This window comes from Barbus barbus (genome assembly GCF_936440315.1).
Source record: "Barbus barbus genome assembly, chromosome: 26".
In the NCBI taxonomy this organism is placed as follows: Eukaryota; Metazoa; Chordata; class Actinopteri; order Cypriniformes; family Cyprinidae; genus Barbus; species Barbus barbus.
In genome coordinates this window covers 6,393,983-6,407,815 of record NC_136754.1, presented here as the reverse complement: position 1 = coordinate 6,407,815, position 13,833 = coordinate 6,393,983, and the positions used below count along the sequence as shown (strand labels likewise).

The 13,833-nt window shown below is 38.6% G+C and overlaps 1 protein-coding gene across 4 annotated transcripts in view; it reads left to right on the top strand.

The window, feature by feature from the left end:
- Positions 1 to 13,718, top strand: part of epc1b (enhancer of polycomb homolog 1 b) — a 37,841-nt gene extending 24,123 nt beyond the window's left edge. For 2 of the 4 annotated variants that reach the window (XM_079380186.1, XM_079380184.1), the window contains 14 exons: positions 822 to 981; positions 1,512 to 1,657; positions 1,856 to 1,891; positions 4,363 to 4,569; positions 4,650 to 4,798; positions 5,708 to 5,852; positions 6,619 to 6,777; positions 6,855 to 6,944; positions 7,046 to 7,194; positions 7,718 to 8,082; positions 8,789 to 8,910; positions 10,321 to 10,453; positions 10,555 to 10,894; positions 12,422 to 13,718. In XM_079380186.1, the coding sequence (XP_079236312.1) occupies positions 882 to 981; positions 1,512 to 1,657; positions 1,856 to 1,891; positions 4,363 to 4,569; positions 4,650 to 4,798; positions 5,708 to 5,852; positions 6,619 to 6,777; positions 6,855 to 6,944; positions 7,046 to 7,194; positions 7,718 to 8,082; positions 8,789 to 8,910; positions 10,321 to 10,453; positions 10,555 to 10,894; positions 12,422 to 12,494 (2,214 nt within the window). In that variant the 5' untranslated portion in view covers positions 822 to 881 and the 3' untranslated portion in view covers positions 12,495 to 13,718. The remainder of the gene's footprint in view (positions 1 to 821; positions 982 to 1,511; positions 1,658 to 1,855; positions 1,892 to 4,362; positions 4,570 to 4,649; positions 4,799 to 5,707; positions 5,853 to 6,618; positions 6,778 to 6,854; positions 6,945 to 7,045; positions 7,195 to 7,717; positions 8,083 to 8,788; positions 8,911 to 10,320; positions 10,454 to 10,554; positions 10,895 to 12,421) is intronic. The other 2 variants (XM_079380187.1, XM_079380185.1) reach the window with 1 other exon arrangement.
- The last annotated feature ends 115 nt before the right edge of the window (positions 13,719 to 13,833 follow it).

Sequence of the window (13,833 nt, the reverse complement as noted above, 5' to 3'; positions counted from 1 at the left end):
TAACATCAGAGGTGGGGAAAAGTCACACATGATCAAGTCCAAGCAAGTCGCAAGTCCTGAAAATTGTGACTCGAGTCAGTCCCCCACCTCTGCTTAACATCCTAATGATTTTTGGCATAAAAGAAAAATGGATAATTTTTGACCCTTACAAGATATTGTTGGCCGTTGCTACAAATATACCCGTGCTCATTAAGATGGTTTTGTGGTCCAGGTTCACATGTGTATTGTGAATTTAATGTCTGCCTAGCTGTTGTGTTATGTTCATTGTTGTTAGCGAGAATAATGCAATAGAAACTTGTTTAGTTTAGTTTTTTTCTGTTCTGTTATATGGTGCATGTTTTTATACGCTGCTGTGAAATAAGTGTGAAAGTCCAAATAATATCTTCAGAGTCTGTTTAAATGGTAGATGTACTGTTGCCAACTTCTTTCAATGGAAAGTAGCCAGCCTGTTCAAAGTTGCTAAAAAAGTCATGCTGATTAGCATATTATTGAAAGATGACATCATATTCGCATTCTGCATAGTGTCAGCTTTTTATATTTGTTTGTTTCTCATACTGTCTGTGATCACATACTGTGTATTTTAAGTCAAATTTGCAGTAAAATTGTTTTTGTTGTCAGACAATGGGATGAATACAATATTTACTAGATTTGTTGCTACGTTTTTTATTGTTTTTTTTGCTAAAGAGGTCTGAAATGGCAGGAAAAGAGGCTAAATTGGCAGCACAGTCTCAACACTGGTCACCGTCCAGCCAAACCCCACACAAACTTGCATTTGCAATTTAACTAGGCTAAATCTTTTTTTTCCTGTGTGTGCATGTTAGGAACACCATCTCCAGCGGGCCATCTCTGCTCAGCAGGTGTATGGGGAGAAGAGGGACAACATGGTGATTCCTGTCCCAGAGGCAGAGAGCAACATCGCCTATTATGAGTCCCTCTACCCGGGGGACTTCAGGATGCCCAAACAGCTCATTCACATACAGCGTGAGTCATTCAACCTTTATCTAGACCAAATATCTCATTCAGCTTGAGTTTTGTGTGTCCTTCACGCTTTTACTACTGACTTCACTGAACTGTGACACAAAAGGCGACAGACAGTGAATAACAAATTCGTTTCATGCATTTAAGAGCCATTCAGAACTGACTTGGGCACTGATAAATTGCGTATTGTAATAGAAATATAATTTGTCAGAACATACAGGCATGTTTGAATGGCTGTCATTGGGGAAAGATGCTATTTACAAGTCTAACCAGCAAAGCTATTATTCATGATGATGGTTCAGACAAACAAATAGCTCCAAACTCATGTAAGTGGAATCAGTGTTGCAATGTCAGTCTGCTCAAACAGATTGCAATTCAATTTGGTGCTGCAATAGCAACAAAGTTATGACTACATGGTTTGTAGCCTCCAATGAAACTTGGTTTATCATGGCTTTGGTTCACAGTAAAACATCTCTAACTCTGTTTTTTCTTTTCTTTTTTTGTGCCCTCCAAACTGGTCCTGCTACCTGCAGCGTTCAGTCTGGACACCGAACAGCCGGATTATGACCTGGACTCTGAGGACGAGACATTTGTAAATAAACTGAAGAAGAAGATGGACGTGGGAGCCCTGCAGTTTGAAGAGATGATCGACCGGCTGGAGAAAGGCAGCGGACAGCAGGTAACAGCGCTGGGCAAAACCTGGAATTGTCGGAAGATTTGGATTTTAATTGTGGTTTCCAACTTGAGCTTGGTTTTTTTTATGGTTGTTATGGTGCTGATCTCTGGATTTCGTTCTGTAAAAACAATAATACAGTATAAATATCAGGTAGCTTAACATTCAAAACATTTTACATTTGCATGTTTATTCATTTGACAGATGCTTTTATCCAAAGTGACTTGCGTTTCATTGAAGGTATATGTTTTATCAGTCTATGCATTCCCTTGGAATTGAACCCATGACCTTGGCGTTGCTAGTGCTGTGCTTTGCAGTTTAGACTGCACAACTGCTTTGAATTGATAACATTTGCAGATAAGGGTGTAGCAGTAACATGTTTTGCTTGCTGCAGGGAAATAGTGTATATTTGTGTCTTAGTAATAAGCATATTAAATCAATGTTTAAATTAATAAAGAGCTTCCTTGCCTGCACTAGTGTGTTTCTGTAAGGGCATGCTTGTTCTGCAGCAGATTTATGGGTAAATTTGTAGGTCTTGTAGCCTGATGTATGGACCAGGCCAACTGATCAGCAGTTAGCAGTTAAGGACAGAACTTGCCCTATCAGACCATTAATCTCACCACCACATTTTGCCTTGAACTACTGTTCAGAAGGTTGGGTTCAGTAAAAAAAAAGTTTAAATATTTTTGGAAAATTTATTTTAGGGGTGTAAGAAAATATTGATACATGTATCGCGATATTTTGTTTGGCGATTCTGTATCTATTCTCAAAAACGGAATATCGATATTCAAAAAAAATTATTTATACAGGATTCATGGCAGTTGTTTCGTTTTGAGTTCACATCCCGACCGTTAGAAAGCAGTCTTTATCTCAGAACTTAAACAGACAGGAAATACTAGCATTAGAGCATGCCACTATGTTAGCGTTAATATAGTTCATTGCTAGTAATGGAGGATGAAAGAATTGTTCCAATTCCCGTTTCTGTGTACAAAGCTGAAGTGTGGTGTCATTTGGGCTTTTGTGGGAACGTCCGCCCCAGGATCGCGGCACGAGTGCCACCTCGGTTCCGGCGTTTGCCGCGTCCCATGTTGTAGAGTCTTCTCGTGGGGTGCGGCGGGCGGTAGGGTTTTGTGCCGTTCAGGTGGCGCTCGCGTCGCGGTCTCAGAGATTCCACACGGAATAAATACAAAACTAAAAACCTGTGAAATCCAAGCTCAAAGGTTCTGAGAATGTTTGCCATCAGTATTTATTTTGTTTTACAATAGTTTTGTTTTCTTTAGGAATCCTGCAAGCGCTTTATTTTCCATTGATATTAAGCAGATGTCATTTTTTTTGTTCAGATCAAAATGTTAAATTTAAACTGTTACCCTTTAAAGCTGAGTTTATAAATATATATGGTCTTTTTATAAAACACATTTTATACATATAGATTTAACTAAAGAATCCTGCAATAAATCCAATTTTTCCCCCTTGACTCGTACTGCACAAAAAGTGGTTCAATAACGTTGAATGTTACAGGGACTGATTATTGCAAATGCAGATCCCTGTGTGTTCTGGTTAAACACTTTGTATTTATTGCTAAGGTTGGCATATGGTGGTGTGCTCTTAATGACAGCATTCCTAAAAAATATATCCTATTCCTAAAATAAGAAATATCCCAATATATCGCCTTGCTTACAGTATCGCAATATATCGTATTGCAACCCTTGTATCGTGATACATATCGTATCGCCAGATTCTTGCCAATTCACAGCCCTAATTTATTTGATCAATTAGTAATAATTTTAAAATATTACTGTATTTTAATCTATTTTAATGCATATAAATTATTTTAATAACATTTTAAATGTAGGCTAATGTATTAATGTGTTGGCAGGGCTTAATTTTCAGCATAATTACACAAGTCTTCAGTTTTACATGATCCTTCAGAATCTCAGTTTTCCTATTATTTATTTTTTATAATCAGAGTTGAAAAGAGTGCAGCTTTTGCAGAAACAGAGATTTTTGTTAATGAATAGAAAGTTCAAAATAACAGCATTTTGCAAGTCTTTGCTGTCACTTTTGATCAATGTAATGTGTCCTTGTGGAATAAAAGTATAATCCATTTCCAAAAAAGGAAAGCTTACTAACTTACTAAGTGTTTTTGTGGTAGTGTATTTGCTTTTGTATTCTGCTTAATCGTCACCAGTAACATTATCAAGCTGACTAACATGATTGACTTGACATACTTGGGAATTGATAGTTGGTCTGTTTACAACACAAATGATAATTATATTTGCATCCACATTAACGGCCGACAACATTGATAATTGTATGCAGTGCACACATTAATATTGAATGGTTTATTAATGTCTGTCAGTGGTTTTATTATAGTTGTGAACTCCGCCGTTACAGCAAATTATTTTTTTACTTTATAGTTATTGTTCTTGGTGTGAACAGGCTTTTACAATGAGTTAAAGTATTGTTTTGGTATTGTATGCCATTGGTTTCCAGTAAAAAAAGTATTGTCATTATTTATTTTGAGTATTTGCAAAAACTTGTTAAAAATGGCTGTTTATCATATTTGTGGAGGTGGTAGTAAAATTGTCAGTAGGGCAAGTGAAAAACTGCCTGACCAGGTCTTCAAAAAATTCTTGTTAGTCTTTTGACCTCTACTAATGACATTAATAATCATTAGCATGTTAATATGAACCATTTTCTTTTTCTCTCAGCCGGTGTCTCTGCAGGAGGCCAAACTCTTGTTAAAGGAGGATGATGAGTTGATAAAGGAGGTATATGAGTACTGGAGCAGGAAGAGGAAAGCATGTCAGAGTGGCTCTCTCATTCCTGTCGTCAAACAGGAGAAGCGTGACGGCTCTAGCACCAATGACTCATATGTGGCCTTCAGGCGCAGGACGGAGAAGATGCAGACACGAAAGGTAAGAGGGCAGTACTCAACAAATTGGCTCTCCTTATTGAATGACAAGAGAATCAGTTCGCGCATTATCCTTCTCCACAGAATCGTAAGAACGACGAAGCTTCTTATGAGAAGATGCTGAAGCTGCGTAGGGATCTGAGCCGAGCCGTCACAATCCTGGAGATGATCAAGAGACGAGAGAAGAGCAAACGAGAGCTGCTGCACCTCACACTGGAGATTGTAGAGAAGAGGTGCACATGAACATAATTTATTCTGTCATGTGTTCCTTGGTTCCTGCGATTCATGTACAACCTGGAAAGATGTTGACTTATTTTGCAATTTTATCTTTATTAAATGTATATATGAATTGGGGATGGGAAGTCCCACCGATTCGCTTGGTGCATCGGCAAAAAAATGTTAATGCAATGCATCGATTTATAAAAGTGTGCATCGCATACAAGTTGGCATTTGTATTGCGATGCATCATTTCTAACATTTGCATCAGTAAAAACTGATATATTCATATATAATTACTAGTGGATGCGCTATACTTTTATTGTTTTGAACAGTGGTTCTCAACCAGGGGGGCGCGAGATAACTTATGACTAAGTATATTCATATACAATTCACTAATTTTATGATTAATATAAAAAAAATAATAATAAATAACAGCACCACCTCTCTTGTACGTAGGCTATTCTGTGATGTTATTCTGTGTTTTAGAGCAGCTCAAGCCGTTTCTCATCGCGCTGTGTGAAATACAGATTGAAAAGCGGCTCAAAACACCCGACCGCTGCATGAGCATATAATGAAGTATTGACTCGGAGAGGAGGGAGGCCTTGGAATAGAAAAGGTTGAGAACCACTGGTTTAGAAAGTGACCAATAATCTTTGATCAATATTTTATATGTAGATTGAAAATGTATTTATTTTATTTTTCGGTTCCTAAAATTGCACTTAATTTTTTCATGCAATTTGAAAAAATTTTAAACCAAATTTTAGCAATCTAAACAACACTTTAGTAATTTGAAAGAATGTAGCAGTCACAGAAACTTTCATGGAAATTCACTGTTTTGCGAATCCTGGTATTCTAGGTTGGTTGGCACAGGAGTGTGTATTGTTTAAGCTCACTGATGTGTGTGTGTGTGTGTGTGTGTGTAGGAACAGCATGGCTGATTTCGGAGGCGAGGTGATGGCGGAGGTTCTGGCTCAGAGAGCTCTGGAGAAACCAGTCATCCCTCTGATCCCAATCACCAACAGCAACCAGTACAGACACACAGAGCATGATCGGGACTACAAGATCAAGGTATACACATACACTCATCTCTCTGTTTATCTGGGCCACTGGGCTCCCCCTTGTGCCCAAAACATACTTTGCACAAGTGAGGTTTTATTTCAGAATTAGTATTAATGCAAGCAATTAATTTTTTCCAGTTTAAGGTGTTAAATATTTAACACAGGGGCGGGGCTAGGGTTGGCCAACCCACTTCTGTCTTTTTTTTGTCTTGACAAGAAGTGCATTGATTTAGTCATAGAATGTCTTTACAACCACATCAAACAGGAGACTTTTCAGACACGCACTTCAATTTCACTTCACACTTTTGCACGCACAAATAAGGTAGCGCATGCTGAAGCCTGTTATCAATTCATATTAAAGTGCAAATAAAGCTAGGTGCATATAGTGGCAGCTCTTAAAGGAACTTCAGTATTTAGTGTTTGATAACTTTGTTAAATTTCTGTATATTTCCCACTTGCTGAAGGGCACTGGTACATAATGGGTTTATGTGAAGATTGTTTTAAGTTAACTTAAATTGGATGTTGTTGTTTAAGTCTAATAAATGTTCAGATTGATAGCTTTCAATTATACTGTAATGTTGAATGGCTATATTTCGTTTAATGTTAGGAAAAAATTAACAATATCCTAGAGACATCAATAATATTGTATTTGTATCGATTTAATGGATTGACAGCACTCATTTCTATGTGTTCCCATCTTGTTCCGTCAACTTGTTTTACAAGTGCAACAAAATGATTTAATCTCATGTGGGTTTGTTTCTTATGTTCGGCTGTAGATGGATAAACCGGAGGTCGTGCGGCAGAAACGGAAGTATGAGAAGAAGGCCAAGCCATTGCCATTGGCAGGCTCTGCCCATTCAGGCCCGGCAGTCTTTAACACTAAAGACCTCAATCAGTATGACTTTCCCAGCTCAGACGACGAGCCTTACTCACAGGTACACACATGTTCAGTGACAGATTTCGAGAGTCATTTTTTGTTTTCTTTTGGCTTAACACACTCTTGTTTCCTCAGATGTTCTCTGGCTCTTCAGAGGTTGAGGAGGAGAACGATCCAGATGGTGTGTTTGGATTCAGGAGGAGAACAGGCTGTCAATATCATGCTGTACGTTGTGAAGCGTCCTGATATGCATGAATAAGAGTGTGTTGTAAGGTTGCAGTCTAGGCTGTATGTTATTAGTAAATGATTCTGTTTTTTTCTCAAAGGCACGTTCAGGACCTGTGGGCAGTTGGCCCTGGTCAGACCCTGCCGAGGGCGGGGTAGCAGATGTGCGATATCGCTATTCTCTCACCACACTCACGGTGCCGCGACGATGCCTGGGGTTGGCACGTCGGCGAGTGGGCAGAGGGGGCAGGTGAGTTAAGCCACTTAAATTATATATTTTCATACACAAATAATTGCAGTTTGATTCAGTTCATTTAAATCATATTGATTTGAGGACTTTGCTCACCAAATAATTGCAAATAATTACCACATATATTAAAATTTGTGATTTAATTAGATGATTAATTACATAATTAAATTTTTTTGGCGTAATACATTTTTATGTAACTATTTGTAGTTAATGCAATTGCATATGATTCAATTAATTTGTATTAGCTTCATTTGATCTCAAGTAATACTTTTTTAAATTCAGTCAGTTTGCGTGTAATCACATAATTTGCTGAGAAAATACAAATTTGAATTTATGTGAATATTGTTACATAATTGAAGTGTTATTACTCTTATTTATGTGATTTTAATTCAAGTTCATTTTTTCAGCAAATACTAATCCTAATAATTAGTGATTTAAAAAAAAAAATTAATGTGCATATTGTGATGTCATTCAGTTCATGTATGTATATGTTATAAATGAATTCTCTCACGTTTGTTTGTAGGGTTTTGTTGGACCGAGCCTACTCTGAATGGGATACTGTGTATCATGGGCTGGACCCGGATTCCCCCACATTCCCATCGTTGTCTCCCACCCAGCAGCCCAGCACGGATACCTCACACAGCAGCTCAAATACCTCTGCCCCCTCCTCCACCTCACCAGACCTCACACAAATCCTGCTCAATATCAAAGCCTGTCGCTGGAGGCATTTCAAGCCTCGGACGGCACCGCCAGACGACCCTGACAATCCTGAGCACTGGTCTGCACGGAGACCCCGTCGCGGCTTCCTCATCCGCCCTATCAACACGCTTCAGACACAGAGAGGCTGCGCCGCCTCCGTCAAACCACGTGTTCCTCCACCCACACCCGGTGAGTCCCCTGGTGCCAAATAGTTTCTGAGTGTAGCCAAAGTCCCTTTCAAGGAAAGTCCGTTCACTCGGCTGCCAGATTTAAGCTCAGACAAGACCAAGTCCTATCTAAATGAATGGGGGAATCCGGAAATCTCAAACGGCTCGTTGAACTCACGATTAAATTACATATTTCAAATCAGCAATAAAATCTGAAATTAACTGCCCCATGAATGTTGTTTCTTATGCTCAAAATAAGCGTTTAAAAAGCTTATTATTCAGGCTAGACCAGCCAGTGCGCATGCGTAGCTCCAACGCGTTTATGACTGTGCACACCGTGAACCGGAGCTTCTAACGGCCGCTGCAGTGTTGCATTGACTTTACCAATCAACAGTTGGCGCTTTCATTTAGAAGGCGGGACTATCCCACCATATTGCGCGTTCTCCCATTTAGGAGTGAACTGTCTTTTGTATTTCTATAGTCTTTGGTGTAGCTGCTCTTTTCAGTTTTAAGACTGCACTTTTTGTCTTGTTTTTAATGAGTTGTAAAATTAATTTCAAAATGTGGTTGTAAAACACCTCTGACTCAGAAAAGACTACCAGAGTACCTCTATGAAAATGTTAGAATAAATTTTGTTAGCATAATGTGATGATTGTGAATCTTGACATGAGCAGTAACATCAGTTTTTGTCACGTCCTGATCTTTTCTCTGTACATGTGCTCCGGCAGCTTTCACCACTGAGCAGTACCAGCAACACCAGGAGCACCTGGCACTGATGCAGAAGCAGCAGCTTGAACAAGTTCAGCTACAGCAGCAGGCTGGCAGCACAGCCATCACTAACAACCCCCAGGTGAGCTTTCTGTGACATAGATCTCCAGTGTCCATTAAACCTGGCATCTTTCCTAGTGCCTTGCTTATGTACATTGACGTGAGCAAGAATTTGATGTTCTTTCTAATTTCAGTTGAAAGATTGTCCTGTTTTAAAATACTCCATAAGACAATGTTTTAAGACTTATTTTGGTTAATATTCACGAGTCTTCCATTGTCTGAGGACACATTTTGCATGGCAACGACACTTTCATAGAAAAACTTTTATAGACCCTTTTCACAGCTAGATTTATAATGGTAATGTGGAAATGTCACATTCGAGTTTTATTTATTTTTATTAATGCACATTTATGTCACTATATACATTGTGTTTTGTTAGCTTGGCATTAAGTTGATGCTGCTATTGACATCTTGCTCTTTTTGGCACGTGATCGGACTCTTTCACAGGTTTTTTTCTCTTTTGGAAAGTCTTGGAAATGCTAAACACTCTTAACTATTATGACAAATACAAAGGCTGTGTCCAAAAGCTCTAAAATGCTTCCTTCAGAGGCAGCATTTCAAGGCAGGAAGGCATCAAGGCACTTCTGAATACAAATTCTGCTTCACTTCCTGTTTAAAGGCAGCATAGCTGTATCCTTGGCTGTATTTTATATCCCACAATCCTATGCGTTCCATTTCGTGACAGTAGAGCTAAAAACAAAAAAAGATGGCATCTGAAAGTTTGGTGGTCAGTTTGTGTATAAATGTATATTTCGGACTAACTTTTTGCACTTTTGATGTCATTTCTGGTGAGAAATCAGTACTGTGGTAATTAAATATTTGTTTAATTATCATCAAAACTCGTTGTATTTTGTTGTAGCTCATTAAACATTTCAGAAGCCTGTCCGAAATCCGTTTCATGAGGTGCCTCCGTGCAAAAATGCTGCCTGCAAAGTCATTGCCTCATAAGGCAGCGAGGCAGCAAATCAGCTGCCTAGGCGTTCGGACACAGCCAAATACAAAATGTACCTTTGTTGTGATTTTGTTCCATTCACCAATATGGTAGTTCACCCTAGAAATTTTAAAAGGATCTATATGTGCTTGCTTTATAGATGTGTGTAATGTGTTTTCAGATGTTACATTTAAAGATGAACAAAGGAGAATTATTAAAAAAAAAAAATACATGAAAATTATATATTATTGATTATAAATGCAATTGTATAAAAGCAATAACAAGGTCAAGGTGTGTTGGCATCATGTTTATGTGACGGCACACCTTTGACAATACCCGTAATGTAGCACAACCTCTGCTGTTTTGATCACACAGGATCCTTGAAATTAATGAAAAAGCTGTTTTCAAGATGAATGTAATCTGAACAACTGAACAGATTTCGTTTTACTGAGCTCTTTTGTACAGTTGTATAACTTCATAATGTGTTTTTTTCTACCTCAGAGTTTGGTGTCAAAGACAATAGACGCTGCCAGTGCTCAGTTTGCTGCCTCTGCACTAGTGACTCCTGACCAGCTGATGGCGCTCAAGAGTAAAGAGGAGGGAGTTGGTGTCAATGGAGTCGTCTCAGCCTCAGGTTGATCTTTCTAAACTAAACGCTTTCACCGTTTACATGTCTGTCTCTCTCATCAGCCAATGAATTCTGTTCTCATGAGCTTCCATCGTTTGACTCTGCAGGTGTCTATAAGGGCTTACATCACACAAGCTCTGCAGTGTCGTCCATCCTTCCGTCTGCCGGCCCTACCTCCACCTCATCCCCCTCCCCTGCTGCCGCCACCACTAACAACGGAACTTCCTCGGCCAATCACCACGTCGGCACAGCTGGCCCCGCCCCTGGTCAAGCGCTGATGGGCGGGGCAGTGAGAGTGAGCGTCCCCTCACCAGCAGGCACCTTGAGCGTGCGGCAGCTGCAGCGTCAGCTCACTGTTCCCGCCTCTGCCCTAAAACTCGCTGCCAATGCCAACAGACCCATCCCAAAGGTCACCGCAGGGTCAACTACCCTCGACATGGGGCCCAGGTGAGTACCTATGTGGGGTCAAAAGAATATTTTTGGTTAAATAGTAGGGATGTAACAACCGCGAGCCGGTTGAAAATTTATTCATATAAGTGACGATTCAAATCGGTGGCGATGCTAAACAAATCATGATTCGATTAGGGCTAGGAGTTTATATGAATGTATGTCTGAGGGGAACTTACTGTTTTTAGAAAAGTTTAGATGGTATTTTTTTCTTTTCATCTTGCGTCTGTGTAATGCATATTAAAGTTCTTAGTGCAGCGCTGCTTTGTTTACAGCAGAAACCAAGGAAATGCTTAAAGCACCACCTGCTGGCAGAGAGTGAATCTGCATCTCATTCAGCTCGTCTGCTGTTTCATTTCATGCAGATATTTTATGTATACAGCAGTTTCACAAAACTGAAGTCAGACCATTCGGTTTTTGCTTCAAATTTCGAAATTATACTATCTAATTTATATTATAAACTGCTCACGTTGCATGTATGCAGCATCTTTGTTTGGATCATCATTAAAATGCAGTGGTTGCATCAAATTTTAAATAGAGCACAGACAAAGCCTTATTTTGTTTATATGAAGAGATTTCTTTTATTTGAGTTACTTAGTTGATTTGGAGCTTGTTTTAAAATTTCAATTTAGTTTTATTTATTTACATACATCCTATTTACATTCTATTTAGCAGAGGCTTTTATCCAAAGCGACTTACAAATGAGGAGAATAGAAGCAATCATAACCAACAAAAGAGCAATAATATGCATGTGCTATATTAGCACATTATTATAGTGTTATATTTCGATTTCACAAAAAAACTTGCTGCATTTTGTCCAAGCAATAATAAAAGGACACTTTAACTTATATTGTCTAAAATCTCATTTTGTAAAAAAATAAAAATAAAATTGTGTATTGAATCGTGAGTTGAGTGAATCATTACATCCCTATTAAATAAAAAAATTAAGGGTGCTTTCACACTAGCACTTTTGGTGTGCACCCGGGTTCGATTGACATCAGAGTTTGCTTCGTTTGGATGATGCGAACGCTGTCTTCCGACCTTGGTTGCACACCTGCGAACCGTACCAGAGCCTGATAAAAATGCTCATTTAAAAAAAAACATTTCAGATGGCACTTAGATTTTGCATCTGAATTCTTCAGTTGTACTGTATTTTGTTCTCTTTTGTGAAATTACAATATTGCAGCAATTTGTATGTACTAGTAGTTGTAGTAATTATTTTATCATATTGATTTAATCAGAATTTGTTCAAATTGTGCCATCCTGAATAAACAATCACAGCAAACATGAGCTTTTATTTTGTTTCTAATGCATTTTAAATCATAATAATTTTTTATTTTATTTTTTTGAACAGCATGCACAAATTTGTTTTGGTCTGTTTAATATTCTCTGTCAACCAATACACCTTCTTACGATTTTTAGAGTTAGATTTTTCAGATTTTGTTCACTGGTGATTTACCAGACAAAAGTAACAGATTGAATATGACGTGTCCCTAATAAGTTTTTTGTATTAAATTTGTCTTGCAGGGAAAATCACGATCAAGACAAACCTCCGTTAAACAGTCTAACAGACAACACAGTTGCCATGGAGGTGACGTAGCCCCGCCCCCTCAAGCGCTCGCACACCTCCTCTCAATCGAGGCGTCTCCTTTAGGTGCTATGCATCGTAGCGACGCTGTTTCCGTGGCAGCCGTTGGGACTTAATTGCAATGCTCATCTTTTTTGTCTTTTTCCAAAATTTTGTTACTGTTAAGATATCAACATCTGTAAATTATGAAATATGGAAAATATTCTATGTACATACATATTTGTAATACACCCCCTTGTATATAACATTACTTGAATACAGAAATTGTTCATTTGTGATGTTTTGCACTTGGGAAAAAAATCAGAAAAAAACTGCGGTTTTCGTAGTGTGTGTGCAGTTTGTGCGTGTGTGTCGGAGATTGTGAATGTTCCAGTGTTTGAGACTGTATCTGAATGTATGTGTCACATGCATGGTGCAAAACCTGCTGTTTTATCTATTTATTGTGAGGTGTTTACAGTTCCCTCCCCCTTAAATTCTTAATTTTTTTTGAATACACTGTAACCTCCTGGGTTTCTGTGCAGTGTGTGAGACCGTGTGTGTATGTAGCTAAAGCAGTTGTATGTGAACATCTCTTGTTGGAAAAAAGCAGCAGGGGTTCATCTCGCTCTCTCACTCTCACACTCTCTCTCTCTCTCTCTCTCTCACTCGTGTGGCTGCTCCCACTCCACTCAAGCACTATCTTTTTTTATTTTTTTTTAAATCAATGCTGCTTTTTGTATGAGTTTTTTTTTCTTCTGGAATCTGAGAGCCCCTTTTTCATTTGGGGTTTGTGAAACTTAAATTGGTTTATTTTTATTACCTTTTGTTTTTGATGACTGATTGTACGTCCCCTGTGTGAAGGAGCGAGTCTGTTATTTGTGTGTAACAGTAGTTCATAAGGGAGAGGACTAGAGTGACATCTCAGTATGTTTCATCATCATCATTCCACTTTATATGAAAACAAAGAACACGAACAAAAAAGGGAAGTTTTGTTTCCTGTAAGACTTCATGGTGGCACCCGTCCTGTGGGGCCAGCATGAGCTCTCTTCTGTGAAGAGGACGGTACCTCACAAGGCTACTCGTAGTTGTTGTATGTACCACAATCTGAATGCCCGTTCCAATGGCATCATCTATCTTTGAGGTGTTTTTTTTTAGTCCCACCTGGAAGAATGAATAATAAAAATAAAAAAACTTGACAAATATAACAAAAAATGTTTAATAAACCCAGGGCATTAAGTGTTTGACCAGCACAACTTCTTTCTGTGTCATTTCTCTAATATTCTTTGAACAAATACAGCTTTTTCTCTACATCACCCCTGCAGTTTCATGCAGAATTGAACTCATGAAGCTGTGGCACTTTGTTCTTAAATTT